General features: G+C 35.2%; 1 protein-coding gene across 2 annotated transcripts in view; it reads right to left on the bottom strand.

Moving 5' to 3' along the window:
* Positions 1 to 16,384, bottom strand: part of LOC142340177 (uncharacterized) — a 172,538-nt gene extending 156,154 nt beyond the window's left edge. The window contains exons 1-3 of one of the 2 annotated variants that reach the window (XM_075390683.1): positions 16,104 to 16,384; positions 8,444 to 9,106; positions 2,281 to 2,412 (exon numbers count right to left, since the gene is read on the bottom strand). In XM_075390683.1, coding sequence (XP_075246798.1) covers positions 2,281 to 2,412; positions 8,444 to 9,023 — 712 coding nt within the window. In that variant the 5' untranslated portion in view covers positions 9,024 to 9,106; positions 16,104 to 16,384. The remainder of the gene's footprint in view (positions 1 to 2,280; positions 2,413 to 8,443; positions 9,107 to 16,103) is intronic. The other variant, XM_075390687.1, reaches the window with a different exon arrangement.
* Positions 16,385 to 16,952: the final 568 nt, after the last annotated feature.

Below are 16,952 nucleotides of genomic sequence, written 5' to 3'. Positions count from 1 at the left end.
CTGCGAAGCTTTTCAATTCGATGAAGCGGAGGTCCATGAAGCTTCGTGGCTGCAGTTTTTTGTAGTGCTACATTAAAAGCGTTGAGTAAAAAAGTTGGCATTAGCCCTATTTCTGTGGGTGAAGTTATTCGGCGCCTTGTTGCCAAGTGCATTGCAAAAGAAGCAGACATCGAGGCGGTTGAGTTGTTTGGTGCAAAGTAGTTGAGAATTGCTGTCAGGGGAGGTGCCGAGAGCATAGTGCATGCCACAAAAATAACCTTCGAAAGAATGAAGAGAACGAAAAGTGGGGGCATACTCCAAATTCATTCAGAAACGCATTTAATTCGGTGAAGCGCAGTCATCTCCTCGGCTCAACAATAGTTTTGATGCCTAGTATAACGTCATTTGCATCCTTTTGTTACTCGAAGCATTGTGATTTTTTCTTCAATAGCTCAACTGTTGACAGTCAGTCAGGAGTGCAACAAGGTGATCCACTGTATCCACTTTTGTTTCCACTGGCCATCTGGCTTCTTATTGACAAAATGGAAAACAAATTACCAAACCTCTCCCAACAATGCTGGTATCTTGATGACGGAATTATTGCTGGAACCAAGATCGCACTTTAAAGCGTTAGAAATTCTCTCAGAATCAGGAGAAAAATTCAGTTTCGAACTTAGGAAGGATAAGTGCGAGCTATGGTCAATCAAATTCACGATGAAAGTTGACAAATTGATCTGGAGGAACTGTATAGGTGGAATTATAATTTTAGGAGCTGCTATAGGATCTGATGCTTTTGTTTCTTCTTGTTTACTCAAACGCGTTAAAAAATTAGAGGAACTTCTAGACAATTTAGCATTTGTAGACGATCCTCAATGTGCTCTGGGTATTTTGCGTTTTTGCCTTGGTGTTCCCAATTGGACTACTGTTTGCAATGTAATTCTCCTTCGGACGAATGAAACAAAACCTTTCGATAATTTGATTCGGTTCAGCGTGCAACCTGTGAAGATATTCTTAGAATTTTGTTGACAGACAGCTCTTGGGACCAAGCATGCCTTCCAATCAATAAAACCGATGTACGAATAAGACGATCAGAAGATCAAGTTCAGGTTGCGTACGTTGATTCTGTTTTTCAATCCTCTGTTCCTGTAAAAAAAATTAACAAGCAATAATCCAAATGAAGACATCTTATTTGTTAAGGCAATTGAAGAAATGAGCAAAACTGCGACGACATTTCCCTCTCAAAAAAATTCAGGAGGAACTTGATAACTCAGCCTTCGACAACTTGTTAGGAAAACAAAGTTCCATAAGAGAAAAAGCTCGTTTGCAATCTCTTTCTCTACCGCAGTCTTGTGCCTGGTTATCCGCAGCCCCCATTCCAGCTCTGGGACTACACCTATATTCAAGTGAGTTCCGCGTTTCTCTCAAACATAGACTGGGTGTAAATTTGTACGAGAACGAGAGAAAATGTCTTTTTGTAAATCGGAGACTCTAGATGTAATGGGCGAAAAAGCGGTGTCATGCAATGGTCGGGGTGATATGATCTTTCCTCTGGCTTTCGAACCGTTTGGAGGATTTTCAGAGACAGTTCGTAAGACCCTCAAACGATGCGCTACTCGAATTGCAGCGGGCGGGTTTTTCGGTAGCCTTCAGTAGATTATCTCAATCAGTCTCTGTTACAGCAATTCGGGAATCTGCAATCATGCTCCTTGCAAGGGATGCGAGATTATAGACACATATGAAATGGGAGCAAAGTTTTGAATCCTTTTTCTAGAATTTAGGAGGCGAGTCGGCCTTGAGATGTGTGTCATCCATGAGCGGGGACAACCTATACTGATAAGTTTTTGACTCTCCCAATGAGTGGGGAGCTCAAAATTTAATGCATTGTCACACGACTTGTAACTCAGTGGCGGGTGAAATGTGTTTGCCCAGAACAGGAAGCTTTACCTCAAACCATTTTTCCAAGAAAGAAACGAGTGTGATTGCATTGGTGCTTCGGGTGACAATGACAATGATCGTTTATGAACCAAGATTTTCTAATGGTAAATTTTGATTTAAAAAAATTGATCTATAAAAAACCCAAATTGATATAAAGCCTCAATTGTTTTCAAATATTCCTCACAGAAATATGTGCAGCTGAGATAGGTATAAGGAAATGTATAACAAAAAAGTGCGTTAGAAAACAACTAAAAAATTCTCTTATGGTTGTTTTTGATTAATTATTCTTTTAGCATTCTTACACAATGCATTCTTACACATTTCTTAGCCTTATTAAGCAAACACGATTCAAACTAAGCGGTATACCTGTTAGTAATCCAGGACAATTGCAAATATTCTGTGTTGCAAGCGACAAGCAGCTTTCACTCTGCCCGCATCCTATTGTGTTTTCACATTGAGAGTAGCTGATGATTCCGTACTCTGTGGATTTGATGACATCTGAAATGACAGAAAAGTTATATAATATGAGAAAAGATGTACAGTAGTAGTACATTAAAGCAAACATTTAAAAAAGTGGGCCGCCTGCTCAAACGTCACTAGGTGAGTCAGTCTTCTGAACGTTATCTAGAACTTTAAAAACGAACATCTTTTAATATTGGCTTTCCCGGACACCCGTGTCTTGTGGTTTGATCTGTTTTCTCTTGTTTACTTTTTCTGCATCATAGGGAACGTTGTGGGCGGCTTAAGGATTTATTTAACATAAGGTCAATGAGAAAACATCCGATTAAAAAAACAGTCATAATTGGGAACTCATTGTTTCCAAATTTTTGATTATATTGATCTCGTTACCCTTTTTGAACTTTTTGATTTTTAAATTTATTTTTTTTAAATTTGATTAGCATGCATCAAATAATATGTGTTCTCTTCCAACACAATGGAACAAATTAAATTAAATTTACTGAATGCAGAATTCTCAATTACCTCTAAAAAGGCAAAAACAATTCATGCCCGTACAGAACTCCAAGTATAAATCGGTACTGGGCAATATTAAATGCAAGTCTCCAATGTAATACATTTTGCTCGCTTTCTCGCTTGAAATTCGCTTCCTTCAAGCGTATATTAACGGCCCAAAAGTGGAAATTTCGACAGTCCGGCTGGCACTGATAGAAAAGAGGACAAACATCTACGGAGCAAAAGATCGTGGGTTCAATCCCCGTACTAAACTTTAGTTTCACACCTGGCCCAAGTCTGACCATTGTAAAATCAGACTGAATGCAAGTCTGACGAGTCAAAAAAAGTGACATGAATCAGTCTATGATTCAGTAATGACGAGGAATTGCATTTATACTGGCCCAATTCTGAAACACACTTGGAGTTAGGTACGGGTGCATTAATTGAAAACCAATTTAGGGAAAGATTAATTTGATAGACAACAAATCTTTTTTAGGCATAAAATATCCTGAACTTTTCTTCTGCCACATATGCTCCTGAAATTTTTGTCCGTGTTGTAGGTAAAAATCCAAGGTAAAGACCCTTTTCACAACAAGAACACTTTGCCTAGGAACCCGCTTTGTCATAAGAAACATTTTGAAAAAAGCTCAAGAAGTCGAAACAAATCGTGGAACAAGAAAGTCAACGATCAAATGTTCATTTCAATGACTTACAAAAAAAGAAATGCCTTCTTCCAACGAATCATTTCAAAAAGACAATTTCATGAATTGGCACAGAACTAGCACTGAAAATGTGAGGAAAATAAAATACAAATCTATTCAATTTTTCAGAAAACAACCGACTCTTAGAAACCACCAGATTTCGTTTAAATTAGTCAGAATTTCCTCATATTTACTCAGATTGGTGACTGTTGCAATCGATGCACCTCACAATACTAATCTTCAAGAGTGCGGTATTAGAGGTCTTCTGTCTGTTTGAAATAGAAGAAAAAAGACGAGAGAGTTGTTTAGCCCAATGTTTTTGATCAAAAACAAACACTTGACAAACCTGACCTCTGTTATGTTTCCATTTGATTTTAGATAAAAAAGTCTGAAAATTCTCTTAGTTGAGAGGAGGGAAAAACTGGTACTTTCGAATTGCAAGGAACTAAGTTACGTTTTGAAACCAAATATTGGAGCATGCAAATGAGCGAAACAAAACAAATTTCATTCATGTGTCACACAAATCTGCAATAAATTCCAGATTGATATTTTTGCCGGCGGCAATGCTGTGCAGGTGTTATATCTAAATATTGCAAAAGTTGTTCCACATTAGGGGCCCTATCTTAAAAATAACGCAAGAGATCAATTTGACAAATGATTCTAAATATGAGGCTTCGGGCTAAGTCCGCGAGGACGCCAGGAAGGTACCATTTCAAAAAAAAAGAAATTGGATTTAAAGTTTAAATTAACAGAGTTCTGAGTCTCTTTTTCATGGCATGAATCCATAACAGCAAGATAAATCAAGCAAGACTTTATCGTTCGTATGATCGGAAGCAGTAGTTGCTAAGGCATCAGGTAGTCGGCAGTACCTTTTTTTCCGTAGTTTGGAAAGATAACATACCAACAAGCCAAGCCGATACCTGGAACAGATACTTGAAGTTTGTAAATTTGGTAGTAAATTTTAGTAGATAACTAGGTAGTTCCGTCCGATAGCTAAAACGCGGAACCTTTGAGAACTGATGTTAAATAGAGCTCAGCAAAAATAAAGATGCACTAGCGGTCATCTTTTCCACGGTCGACCTGTAAAAGTTCCTTAAACAAATGGGCTATTAAAAAAACGCACGTCCATCTATTCTTGCATTGTTACTGTTTGCAAACTCTCTATTAAACGCTGCGATTTAGTAATAATTCGGGTTTTTGACGACGACGCATACTATTTCGAGAGAACGTCATTAAAAGAAACATTGCGGACGCTATGGTTGCCACGCAATTTAAATATTCACTCTCATTTCTGACCTTTCTATTATGTTTCGAGTGACCGGCTTTCCAGCAGAAGCATATTGAGTGTGTCACTATTTACGCGAATAAGTTACCCATCGTGTGTAGAATAGGCAACCGGTAATCGTAAATTAGATATTTCGAGCAATTTCATTGGTAAATTTTTTTTTACTAAATGAGTTGTAAACTTTTTTACTCTTATAACATAAAACTTATTGCCTTCTACAACCGATATTTTTTTCGTTTTTGAAAGATTTTGTAAACTCAAAGTCGGCAGTTATCATGCTGATTTCATTCTGCAATAAAAAGTTATCCGTTTCACACCAATTTTATTGTTGAGATTATTAATTAGAATCTCTATTATAGAGACAAATCAGAATTGATTGAGATCTAATTATGCTGAATTATAGGAATTATAAAATCGGGGTAGAAATACGCAAGGCTAAATTATTGCGGGGTTAAATGATATTTTGTTTTGAAAATTGGGGTACTAAATAGGGGATAAAAGAAAAGGGGTGAAAAACAGGACAGGAGACAATAGAGAACAGTTGTTTTTTTTTCATAGGAAATAAAATCCACATACTATTTTGCACCCAAAATGAGTACAAATTCAGTCAAGCATCTGAACTGCATTGCAATGGTTTTGTAATTATCAATATCATGTTTAATTTCAACAGAAGAGGCACGAAATTTGTTCTGATCAGTGATATTTCTTCTCATCTTGACCATTTAGAATATCAGGCTTGTGAGTTAAAATTTCACGAAGACATGATTTCGATTTATCTATCAAAGGAAATTACAGACTGAAAAAGAAAGACACAACTTAGATCTTGTTGGCTAAGAATACGATTTTTGCTGAGCGTTACGAATAATATCGATTATCATTAACTTTTTGAACTGTAAAAGTCGCATATTACATAAATTTTTCAACATTTGATAGTCATCGATAAACTTTGATTTTGAAAATCATAGTGAGCTGTCAGAGATCTTTAGAGAATACTCAGAGAGATCTTATTTCACTCTTCATTAAAGCCATTCTTTAAAAATTAAACGTTGGGTGAAACAATTTGTATAATTGCAAGAATGCATGTCTTTCCGTGAGCACGTTGAACAACAATACCATTGACAAGCAACAATGAACAGCAGTTTTTTTAAATACTCTCTAATACAATTAAAGCTCTCAGCACGATGTTGGATGATATTTAGAAGAGCGGTTGAAAAGTGATAAAAAATAATTGATCATAACTTTGGTGCGATTTTGAGCAGTGGTTAAAGTGCTTTATGCCAACACTTAATGTCAATTCTAGCTTATAGAGGCCATTTTGTAAGAGTTACAAGATACTTACACATCTGCTTCGCTTCTACTTTCATGTTGTCTTTCAGAGCTTCAAAGTGTTTGTGCGCGGTTCTGTGTCTATTGCTATGCATTTAATAGAAGAAGGAGAAAAAACAATAATATACTTTTGCTATATATGACATCAATTTATGTATAGATTACGAGTGATGGAATCCAAACATATTGCTTTCCTTCCACTCACAAAGATGAATTGATTACTCAGCCACAAGAAAACAACTAATATCTTACTACTCCGCCTGACCTGAAACTTGAATAAATTATTAATATCCTAAAGCCAATAAAAGATATTCAATTAAGAGCTGCGTTGCAAAAAATGACATGATTCAGTAGAAAAAACAGGAAAGCAAACATAAATTGCAAAAACATAATTGAACACGAAAATAGATACACTAAGACTTCATTTTTAACCAAAGACTGCACACACAAGATTCAGAAAAAGAAACCATTCCCTCTCTTATAAGAGGAATTTATCATAACGCGTACCGGAGATCGTGAGCATTTAAAACTGACCAAAGAAAGTAAGAATTATTCATCTTTAATTCGCATCCCTAGTCAAGACCAGATGGTTATCTTGCAAGATTTTCCAAGACTCTAGCAAAAAATGGTTATCTTGCACGATCTTGCAAGAAAATGGTTATATTGCAAGATCTTGCAAGACGATGGCTGTCTTGCAAGATCTTGCAAGAAGAATGGTTATCTTGCAAGATTCTTGCAAGTTCGTTCCGGTCAAGCTCTGCTATCATTGGCTGTTGTAGACGCATTATCTTTCATTTAGCGCAAACCATAACCAAAATATAGTGGAATGAGTTTTCAGAGATCATTTGAAACAAAATTTATACCAGATATCTGTATTTTATTACAGCCGTTGGTATTAATACTGGTTACTCTCATTTATTTACTTTAATTCGTGCTTCAAATTTCTTGTTTTGCTCTTATGGAAAACAATTTACTTTCTTTTTCTAAATTGATTCAATTTTTAGTTTGAGCGGATGAAAACAAAGTTGATGCTATTTTTGTTGCAATTGTGTATCACAATGTAACAAAAATGGATGGGAAGCAATGTTTGCGTCTCATTTTGATCTTGTTCGATCATGTTCCCTTTATTTGCATATTTGCAAGATGAATTGTTATCTTGCAAGATTCTTGCAAGACAAAGGGTTATCTTGCAAGATCTTGCAAGATTTTGCCAGAATCTTGCAAGATCTTGCAAGATAACCATTCGTTGTCGACTGGGGATTTCTCGTCTTCTTGCTAAAAACCCATTTGACTACATTGACATTCTCCCCAATGAAAAGCACCAAAGAAAAGAGTATTTGAAAATGATAAAAATAAAACAAAATAAAAGTGTCAAGTTTGGAAGGTGTGAATTCGTGCTAACCAGTATTCAGCAAAATGCTCTAAAATGGGCGTCCAGTTTATTCCAATAGCTTTGGAAATATTTTGGGGTCCGTTAGAGATTGTTTGCAAAACCATGAAACGATGAAACGATCTATACGAAACCATCGAGGCTGTATTCGCTGAAATCAGAAACTATTCCAACCTGCAGGGCTGTCAATAGCTCTTAATTGACTTGCTCATGTTGTTTCAATATTTGCAATGCGAGGAGTGGCTTAAATGTTAACTGCCACTCACAATTTAGTGTAAATACTTGACAAAATGAATGGGATTTATATGTTGGCATCTCCTATATTTCATGCTCATCCAACTATTAGGTAGCAAATTAATATACTTTGTCACCAAATGAGAAAGGAAAAATTGTTAGAGACCTTTTTTTCGTTCTGAATCATCAAATGAGAGGGGAGGTTAATTCAATGAAAGCATCAGTATCAAGAAAGTATCGACAACTGCTCGAATATTGAGTTTTGTCAAAGAATATGAGGGCAAAGAGAAAAATAAATACACGTGGAATGAGTGTATTGTATATTGTTTATTTTGAACTTTGACTTTATGAAAGACTCAAAGTTGTTAAACGGGACCTATGTTTCTGCTAATATGTTAGTGAACTATGCAGGATTCCAATTTCAGCCTTAAAAATAGGAATAAAAATGGAATAAATATCAAGGAAACATATATAAATGCTAATAACAAAACAAAATGGTAAAATTAATACAAAAATATAAAATACATTAAAGAGAAAAAAGATCAAAGCCATTTTCAATTATGGTAGTTTATGCAATCCCATAATGCTTCACAAATGCAACTTCTCATAGTTTGGTGTTAACTAATTTAAAAAAGGTCTCACCTGAACAATTTTGTTGAAATGACCTGGACATGTAAACATCTCCAGAGGCGTTCCAGAAACTTCCTTCGCCAAAGGGTTTTCCAAATTCAAGGCACAAATCAGAAGAAATGTCCACTCCTACGCCAACATTGCTGTCCTGCCCACTGTTGCGTAATGCAAACAAACTCGGATGGTCCGACAAAGTTGTCCATTCTTCGGGTTCCTCGGAATCAATGGAAACTTTCAGTATTTGATCATCAGAAAACAGCATTCTTATTACATGCCATTCTCCGTCATTTAAGTTATCCATCGTCGATGTCAAAGAAAACTGATCGCCTTTATACTGCCAGTGCAAGGCTACCTGTCCACTTTCGGTGATCAAAATTTGAATGTAATCTTTCGATGTTAAAAACTCGGGCTGTTGAAAAATTAATCCCGACGTTTTTGTGCTTATAGCGAATGAAATTTCTGCAGCTGGTTGAAATGTGAGATCTAGATTTGTAACGAACATTTCAGAGGTTTGAGATATTCGATAAACTTCGCTGCTGACAACGTTGATGAGAACAAGCAAAGTGATGATTTTTTTCGTGGATGAATCCATGTTTAAAGCTATAAAATCGCGCAATCAATCGCGGTCTGTAAGAATTTATTTTTCCACTGTTGCGTTAGGTTTGAAAGGCGGAGCTGAAACACGTCAAAAATGTTGATTAGGGAACAAATAAAGGAGGGAATAACCTGACTAGTTTACGGTATAAATAATAACAAGTGTCAACATCAACGCTCAAACGGTCATGGCCCTAAACGACAACATATTCAATCAACTAAAAAGTACTGAGACAAGAATGCAATCTATAACCATAAAGAGAGGTGTTGGAATTGGAATTAATCAACGCTAGATATAAATGTCATTACCAGTTTATGACATAAGAGAGCTCGCGTTGCATTTGTTTGAACAAATATCCATCATGCTTATAATTGGCACAGCGCCAAATCAGTTATGATTTATAACCACTTTATAACATCTTCAAACAGTAAGCTTAAGAATCTGTCTGGCTATTATTCCATTGTTTTCATGGATAAAAAGGATATGAAAGCTTTTATGGACGCTTTTAAAGGTGCGTCCATATAAAATTAGAGCTCTAAAAGCGGCGTTGACAATGTAAAAAACTGCTTAAATATTCCATTAAATAATCGCTTTGGTAAGGTTTTAGTGTGTGTAACAAAACGTTCACCAAATTTTAGCCTGAAATGCATATAAGAGTTTCACGTTTCTCCCGTTTCTATATGTTTTAATACATATAGTTGAATAGTGAAAAATACACGCACACAAAACGCAGCGCGTTGCAATTCTTTTCCAAGGAAATGAAATTTTTGACTGCTGAGCAAAAAACGTATACGTAAAAAGCTTCAAATTAGCATAGATAGTTAAACGGAGCCAATTTCACTGCATATGCAATTTTAAGAACGCATTAAAAGCACTTGGTAAAGCATATAAAAAGTTGGCTCCGCTAACGTTGTATAAAACTATTACAGAATATGACCGCCGGTTTTAACGTTTAACAGGAACATTTTACAAAATTAAAATTGGTTTTTTATGTTTTAGATTTTGCATCGTTATATGGTGGCAGTTTTGCATGGCTTGTGATACGAAACCTTTCTCGATTAAGGTCACATTCATAAATGCACAAACATCTCTTTGAACTTACTGACAGGTTTTTAGTCGGTTAACTTTCGATCCGCCTGAAAAGCGGTATAATTGTCTGAGTTTCTGTTGAGAAGGAAGTCTAAGAGTCAAGAGAATAAATTAGCATAGCAAGAGGCCTTTTTCTTGTTGTGAAGAAAAGAAACGGACTGCTGATATTTGATTAAATGAACTGCTAATCTGCTGTGTTGATGAGAATATCATGTTAACCAAGTTAATTGTTGAATAAATTAAGGTTCTCGAATAATGATATGTGCGTTTAATCAAAAGAATTTTAAAGAAGTGCGCAACAAATACAGTACACCATTTGGTATGCAGACAAACAAATCTGATTTGGTGACAAAATAACTGCAAATACTTCTGCCTATAGTCTGCACAAAAACAGAAGGCGATCCAAGTTTTGTAATTAAGTTCAAACCTCTGCTAAATTTAACTAGGAGAATCCGCCGAAATCATTTGGCTTTAGTTCATGTTACCAGAGCTCGCCTTATGTCTCTTGAATTAATAAATGAAGTTGCATTGCAGTTCACTGTATGTCACTTGAAATTTAGTTGTTCCGAGCCACCTTGGTGGGGGAGGAACTATATACTCAAATACTTTTTTCCGTTCAGTTAAATTTTCGCCGACCGATATATTCATCGTAAAGAGCTGTGGTATCATTAGAAAGCCCATCCAGAGCAGAATATAGAACTATAAAGATTTGTTTTGAATTCAGTTTATTGCACGGAGTTATAGAGGTTTGAAGTTTTGTGATATTTTCGCTAATTTCAGTTGTTCTCTTCACATTTGACATAATTTTGCCAATTTGCCAATTTTGCGAAAAAATATGTAAAAATTGTTTACTATAGTGTTATTGGTTTCAGTTTTAAAGACAGATGAGAGTATTGCTGAAAGCTTTCATCGAAATTTCGGTTAACATATTCCGCTATTCAACCGTTTTTTCATCAAAAATGCATCAATTATGCCACTCTAGAAAACTTCTTTTAAAATAACCGGATGTTAAAACCTAAAACTGCCGAAATAATATTCTCAAACTCCAGAGGGGGCTAGTTTTACTTCCGCTATACTTCCGCTAACTATTAGTGTGTTCTGGATTTAATAATTTGTCTGTTTACTTCTGATTTATATCGATAATTACCCAAAACTCCTCATTTTGATTTTTATATATTGACTTCTTTTGAAAAACTTATATATTTCGCTAATACTTGGAGTGAAAATTTTTTGGAGAAAAGCTCTGCAACAATATCATGGTTAATTCCGGTCACATTCAATTATTCAAATTGTACTGCGCGTTGTCTTTCTTTTTAACTTTTCCGGCGTCTTTTCTTTCATAATAGTTACAGGAATGTCCCCCGTTTTTAAGGTTCTTTTTTATTTTGCACATTTTAACGTTATTGATTGGTCAATTTTCACAGAACTGACGTTGAAAGTGTGCAATTGAACATATTTAACGCTCTGAATGAATATATTATGGTCTTCGACACCTTTTTCTCGAAATTTAGATTTAATTCTTTATTAATATATTTCCGTTCTTTGTAGTTGTATGGTATATAGAAAATCCAGGTCCCAATGGTTCCCTCTAGACGCATACAATTTAAATGACTAAATATTACCTTACCATATCGTACAAAAGAGTGAGTAACTTTCTGAACTTTGAGCCCTTTTGCACCATAATTCTGCCAATTTGTATCTTAGTCTCGTTCAGACAAATAAGTTTTTTTGTTGAAACGAAATTCAGGCTTCATACATAATAGCCTTTTACGATTAATTTAAAAGTTTTCATGATTTGGTACTATTACCATTCGAAAAAGTGCAAACACAAATTATGGAGTCTCCTATTGAGTTCAAACACAATTTCTGGAGTCATATGTTTATTTTTTATCTGGCTAAACGGATTGGGTTGCGTCTTTTTTTAATTTGTTTGAGGACTGGCAGAACTTTCAGATGCTTAACGCTTAGTGGTTGCGCGTCAAGAACCAAGATAGCGTTAATTTTTCCGCTTAGAGGGATCATGCATCACTCGATTGAAAAACCTCTTGTGAAAAAAGATGATAATTTAATCCGTGCTACAAAAAATAATTTCCAGCTGTTACTTTCTATGATAAAGATTTCAACTTCGGTAGAAAGTAACCTAGGTTAATCAAATCTTGGTTCACAACCGATCAATGTTACGGTTTTGAGCTAAGCCCAAATCAACTATGGAACCACTTTCGCTGCTTTCTATGAAACACATTTTGACGCATTTCTCCTATTCTGCCTCCTAAAATGTACCGACAAAGAGTTATGGTCCGTTTAATTAGACATAACATTTTGATCTTCCATCTCATTGGGCGAGATATCAAAAACTCTTCAGCATTGATCGTCACCTTCGGGTGAGATAAGAATTCAAAGTCTTGCTCCAGCTTTATATGTGCTTATAATGTCACCTCTTTCAAATTCAGCATAATTTCAGATCCGCGAGTCGCTATACCCGAGATTGCGTGAATACACTACTCCAATGATAACCCAGTCGGTTAAGAATATCTGTTGCCAGCCAGTTCCTCAACTCATTTGAATGTCTGACGAACTGTCTCTGAAAATCCCTCAAAAGACTTGAGGCGATGGCAAGAAGTTAAAACACAAAAATTTTAGGGCTTAAGGTTTCGGCCGCTGTTTCAATAAGACTTTATTGCAAGGCTGCTATCCTACCCGCATTCCCTTTAGGTCAAAAACAGTAGCCTGAAGTTGGTTGCATGTGGTAGGATCTTCTGCCGACGAATGGTTGACATTTGGATCCACAGCAAACTGACATGATTTTCTCTCAAATAGGATCATGACGGGCAATCATGTCACTCAAGCAATGGCACGCGGAACGTTTGATCGTTTGATCATTTAGTCCAGGTATACAAATTGGGCTTTTTTTTCTCTTTTCCTTCATTCTGGCAGCCAGTGGAATAGTAATACCAACATAATGCCTTCAATAATGTAATGATCAAGATACTAGAAGCATTAAAAAGGTTTGCTTTTTTGCTTTAAATATTGCTAATATGAGATTAGATGGCCATACAAACTATAATGGATATCCTTGTTCCACTTCCAAATGGCTTTCAGCCGTTGGGCTTTTGAAGAACAACTCACTGCGCTGGAGTAACAAAAGATGCAAATGTCTCAGTTTTTGTTACACCTCCATTTTAAGTGTCTCATTTTGTCACAAAAAATGGAACGTGCACTATGGTCTTGGATCCTCAGTTGAAATCAAAGTGCTGTGTCCCCAGAAACAACAGTCTCCATTTTGTCATTGGTTTTTTCGCTGGTTTCTTCAAACACGCTTCATACCAAAAAACAACATACCATCTAAGTGTCGTTCAAATCTGTTCGTCAATAAATAGTCCCCTCTGCAACGTTTTTACCACATTTAATGGAAGCACGTCGAAAAAATTGTCATTTTGAAAAAATTCTTCCAGTTATCAACACAATCAATATTTCAGATACAATCTTCTATGCTTAAGGTAAAAGTTTTGGACAAATTCAAACAAAATTTACGTGGATATAGCACTTTGTTTCTATTTTTCTGCAAACCGTATGTAAATTGGATAGTTCGCTTTAATTTCTGCAGTTGCGTGGTGATGGATTTGCTCCTGGAGTTATAGCTTGAGCCAGATCATCGATGCAAGCGGATAAAGGTATTGGTATCTTTCTCACTGCTGACCTTCAGCTATTCCAATAAATTTAGAACGCCTATCGTTGAAACCTTAAAAATTTTCTGGCAATTATTTTAAGAGTTAAATTAAATTTGTTTTTGAGATTTTGCCTCCTAGTCATGTTTAAATTAGCCTGTTCATAGTTGAATTGGTTTAATGAGATCTTAATTGGATTTCACCCTGCTCAACAAAACTCTTCTCAATACATTTGTTTTGACTGTTTCCCTTACAAGTTGGCAGTCGACTGTTGTGATCACACCATTGATATCTTATTCTCAATAGGACAAAAATTTCTTAATTGATTGTTGCTGTCCTTAAAAGGCTACATCTTCTTTTAAGATGAAGATCAAATCTTTAGTGGCGCACACCATGGTACCATATTTTGGACGATAAGTATTTCATTTATCAGTATTTATTTTCTATCATTTTTTCAGCTACATTGGAGTCAAAAGGTTTCAAGCCGTACACCAGAAGAGCAGTACACATCTGCTTGAAAAAAATTGACAAAAGAGTTAATCCTCAACCACAATTGCTAGATTCCGAAAAAAACAACGGCAATAACCCGCCACTTACTTTCAGATAAGAAATAAATCCTCAGGAAAAATAGCCCCAAGGAAATAAAGTCTCGCTTTACTATTTCAGATTTGCGCAATTAGCGCGTTTGTCCATGCGCCGCGGGCAGTGGGACTTGAAATAAAATCAACGCAACCGAGCAAATTGTCACCACTGAAATTCCTTTTTTAAAAAGTTGCATTGTTTTCGTGACTTAAATCTTGGGGTTTATTTCCTTCTTAAATTAAGTGGTTTTTTCGTGAGGTTCTATTTCCTAGACCCCAAAGTACCATTTGCTAAAATTAGGTTTACCGGATGTAGAATTTTATCCTCCAATATAAGAAGAGTTTTCCGCTGTCTTTCGAGATTCGCCAGACTTTTTCGTACAAAAACATTGCAAATGGACAATAAGACTGAAGATACAATTCAATGTGCGATATACTTTGGAGAAAACTAATTTTTAACGCGTCGGAGTCATTTATTCCAGGATGCTGGGAATTTTTGTTTCTAAACATCTGAAGACAAAATAGAGCGATTGCAATGCTCAGCTAAATATCATGAGAACTCAACCCTTCGCGCTGAGGAAAAAAGTTTATGTTGCTGATCGTGTTGATATTGTTTTGGTATAGTGATTAGTAGTGATAAGATTCCAGACAACAAATTTGTCACGTTTCCGCAGATCATAGAAGCTGAAAAGTCAACCTTGATAGTAATATTATTCAATTTTATGTGATATTTCCTCTTTGACGTGTTTTTTGCTGCAACATTAGTGAAAAATGCGAAAAGCAGTTCAATTTTTTTTGAAATGTAGCAAGTCAATACTGTACTGTTCCGTGATTGGTTCGTAAGCTACTCGCTTACATTTCGTTTAAGAACATCCCTACCCATTATCAATGGAGGATAATGTTGAAAGGATCCCCAAATTTAATAAAAAATAATTTGAAAATACAGAAACATTAAAAATAGAAACATGATTTGAAAAAATCGAAACATTAAAAATAGAAACATGATTTGAAAAAATCGAAACATCAAAAATGGAAACATTATTTTAAAAAATAGAAACATTGAAAATAGAAACATTATTTTAAAAAATAGAAACATTAGAAATAGAAAACATTATTTGAAAAAAATCGAAAACATTAAAAATAGAAACATGATTTGAAAAGATCGAAACATCAAAAATAGAAACATTATATTTTGAAAAAACAATAAAAATAGAAACATTATTTTAAAAATAGAAAAATTAAAAAATAGAAACATTGCTTGCTCAAGGGGTATTTGGGGCAATTAATGAGTTCTATGCAATGTTTGCTAAGCTAAATCAACATTTCAGCTAATTTGTTTAATCGAGCACAAATGTGAAAAAATATCATTACGCTTGCTAACGCCTTTAATAAAGCGCTTGTTCTGAAAAATTTTTTGTGATCATTGGGCGGAATAATATCATTAATAAACAAAGCTGTTTATTCTGTGTAGAATGTGTGATATTAAATATGATATTCTTAAAAGGATATGTAGGCTGCTAAACAGAATTATTAATGATCGTTTGGGGGGAAAAAGTTTGACATTTTGAATCAAACAGGAACTAAAATGCCAATTTGATTTCCATCGCTGATTGATTGCGACAACTGATTGCGTTTGAGTCTTTTTCTTATAACATGGAATTCATCAATTAGGAAGTGCTTAATAAAGGTAATGATCCATGCTGGTCAATAATCCAAACAGTCCAGGTCAAATTTACACTCACCCGTTTTTGGTAGCCGAACACCTTTTGTAACTTTTGACACGATTTGAGTACTATAACCTGTAATTAAGTAACTAATGTACAAGATATTTGCCAGGAAATGGAAATGTTAAGAATGTACAATTATGACTATAAGTTGGCCAGAACTCACGACTGTGTGACTTGTCTTAAATTATACAAAATATTAATGAGGTACGTTTTGTGATTGTATTCTAAAATTAATTGACTGCTTTTATTGTGTGTAATAAAGAGAGCTGTAATTTGACTTTATTTTTCTGACCAATTTGTGCTGAGAGAGAAAAAGTTTCAGGGCGCCAGTGCGTATATTATTAGCCAACAGATTCGCCGTACATGTTTAAGAGTTACAGGTGCTTGCTGGCTTTCGGTGTAAAAAGTAAAAGGATTGTAATCGAAAACAAATCAACACTTACTCGTTATGTTACTCTTACCGTACATTTTGGTAATTTTGTGTACCACATACATATGATTGGTGAGGCACTTAGCAGTAATTGGTCAGTGAGCGCTCTCGTAGTTAATTACTGTCTTTTGGTTATAATCAAATATAATCAAACTGAAGCCATTGGTAAAATATGGCCCCGAAGCAATTCAACAAACTATCAGCTAATCTTGCTCAACAAGCGCTCGCTCTATTCTTCATATCAAAAATATTTAACCATACTCATATACTGTACTAAGCAAAGCTAGTTTTTAGCCCCGGGTAACTCATAAAGAACATTTTTTTGACAAGTTTTCATTTTTTTAATAACCAGACTACATATTAAAGACAAAAAAAGTGCATTGAATACGATAACACGCCAGGAGTCTTTGTTATGAAAACTTTGAAAGTCTTTT

This window comes from Convolutriloba macropyga, chromosome 1, assembly GCF_964194025.1.
Source record: "Convolutriloba macropyga chromosome 1, txConMacr16.3, whole genome shotgun sequence".
NCBI lineage: Eukaryota > Metazoa > Xenacoelomorpha > Acoela > Convolutidae > Convolutriloba > Convolutriloba macropyga.
The sequence above is the reverse complement of the archived record's forward strand: the minus strand, read 5'-3'. Positions and strand labels throughout refer to the sequence as shown.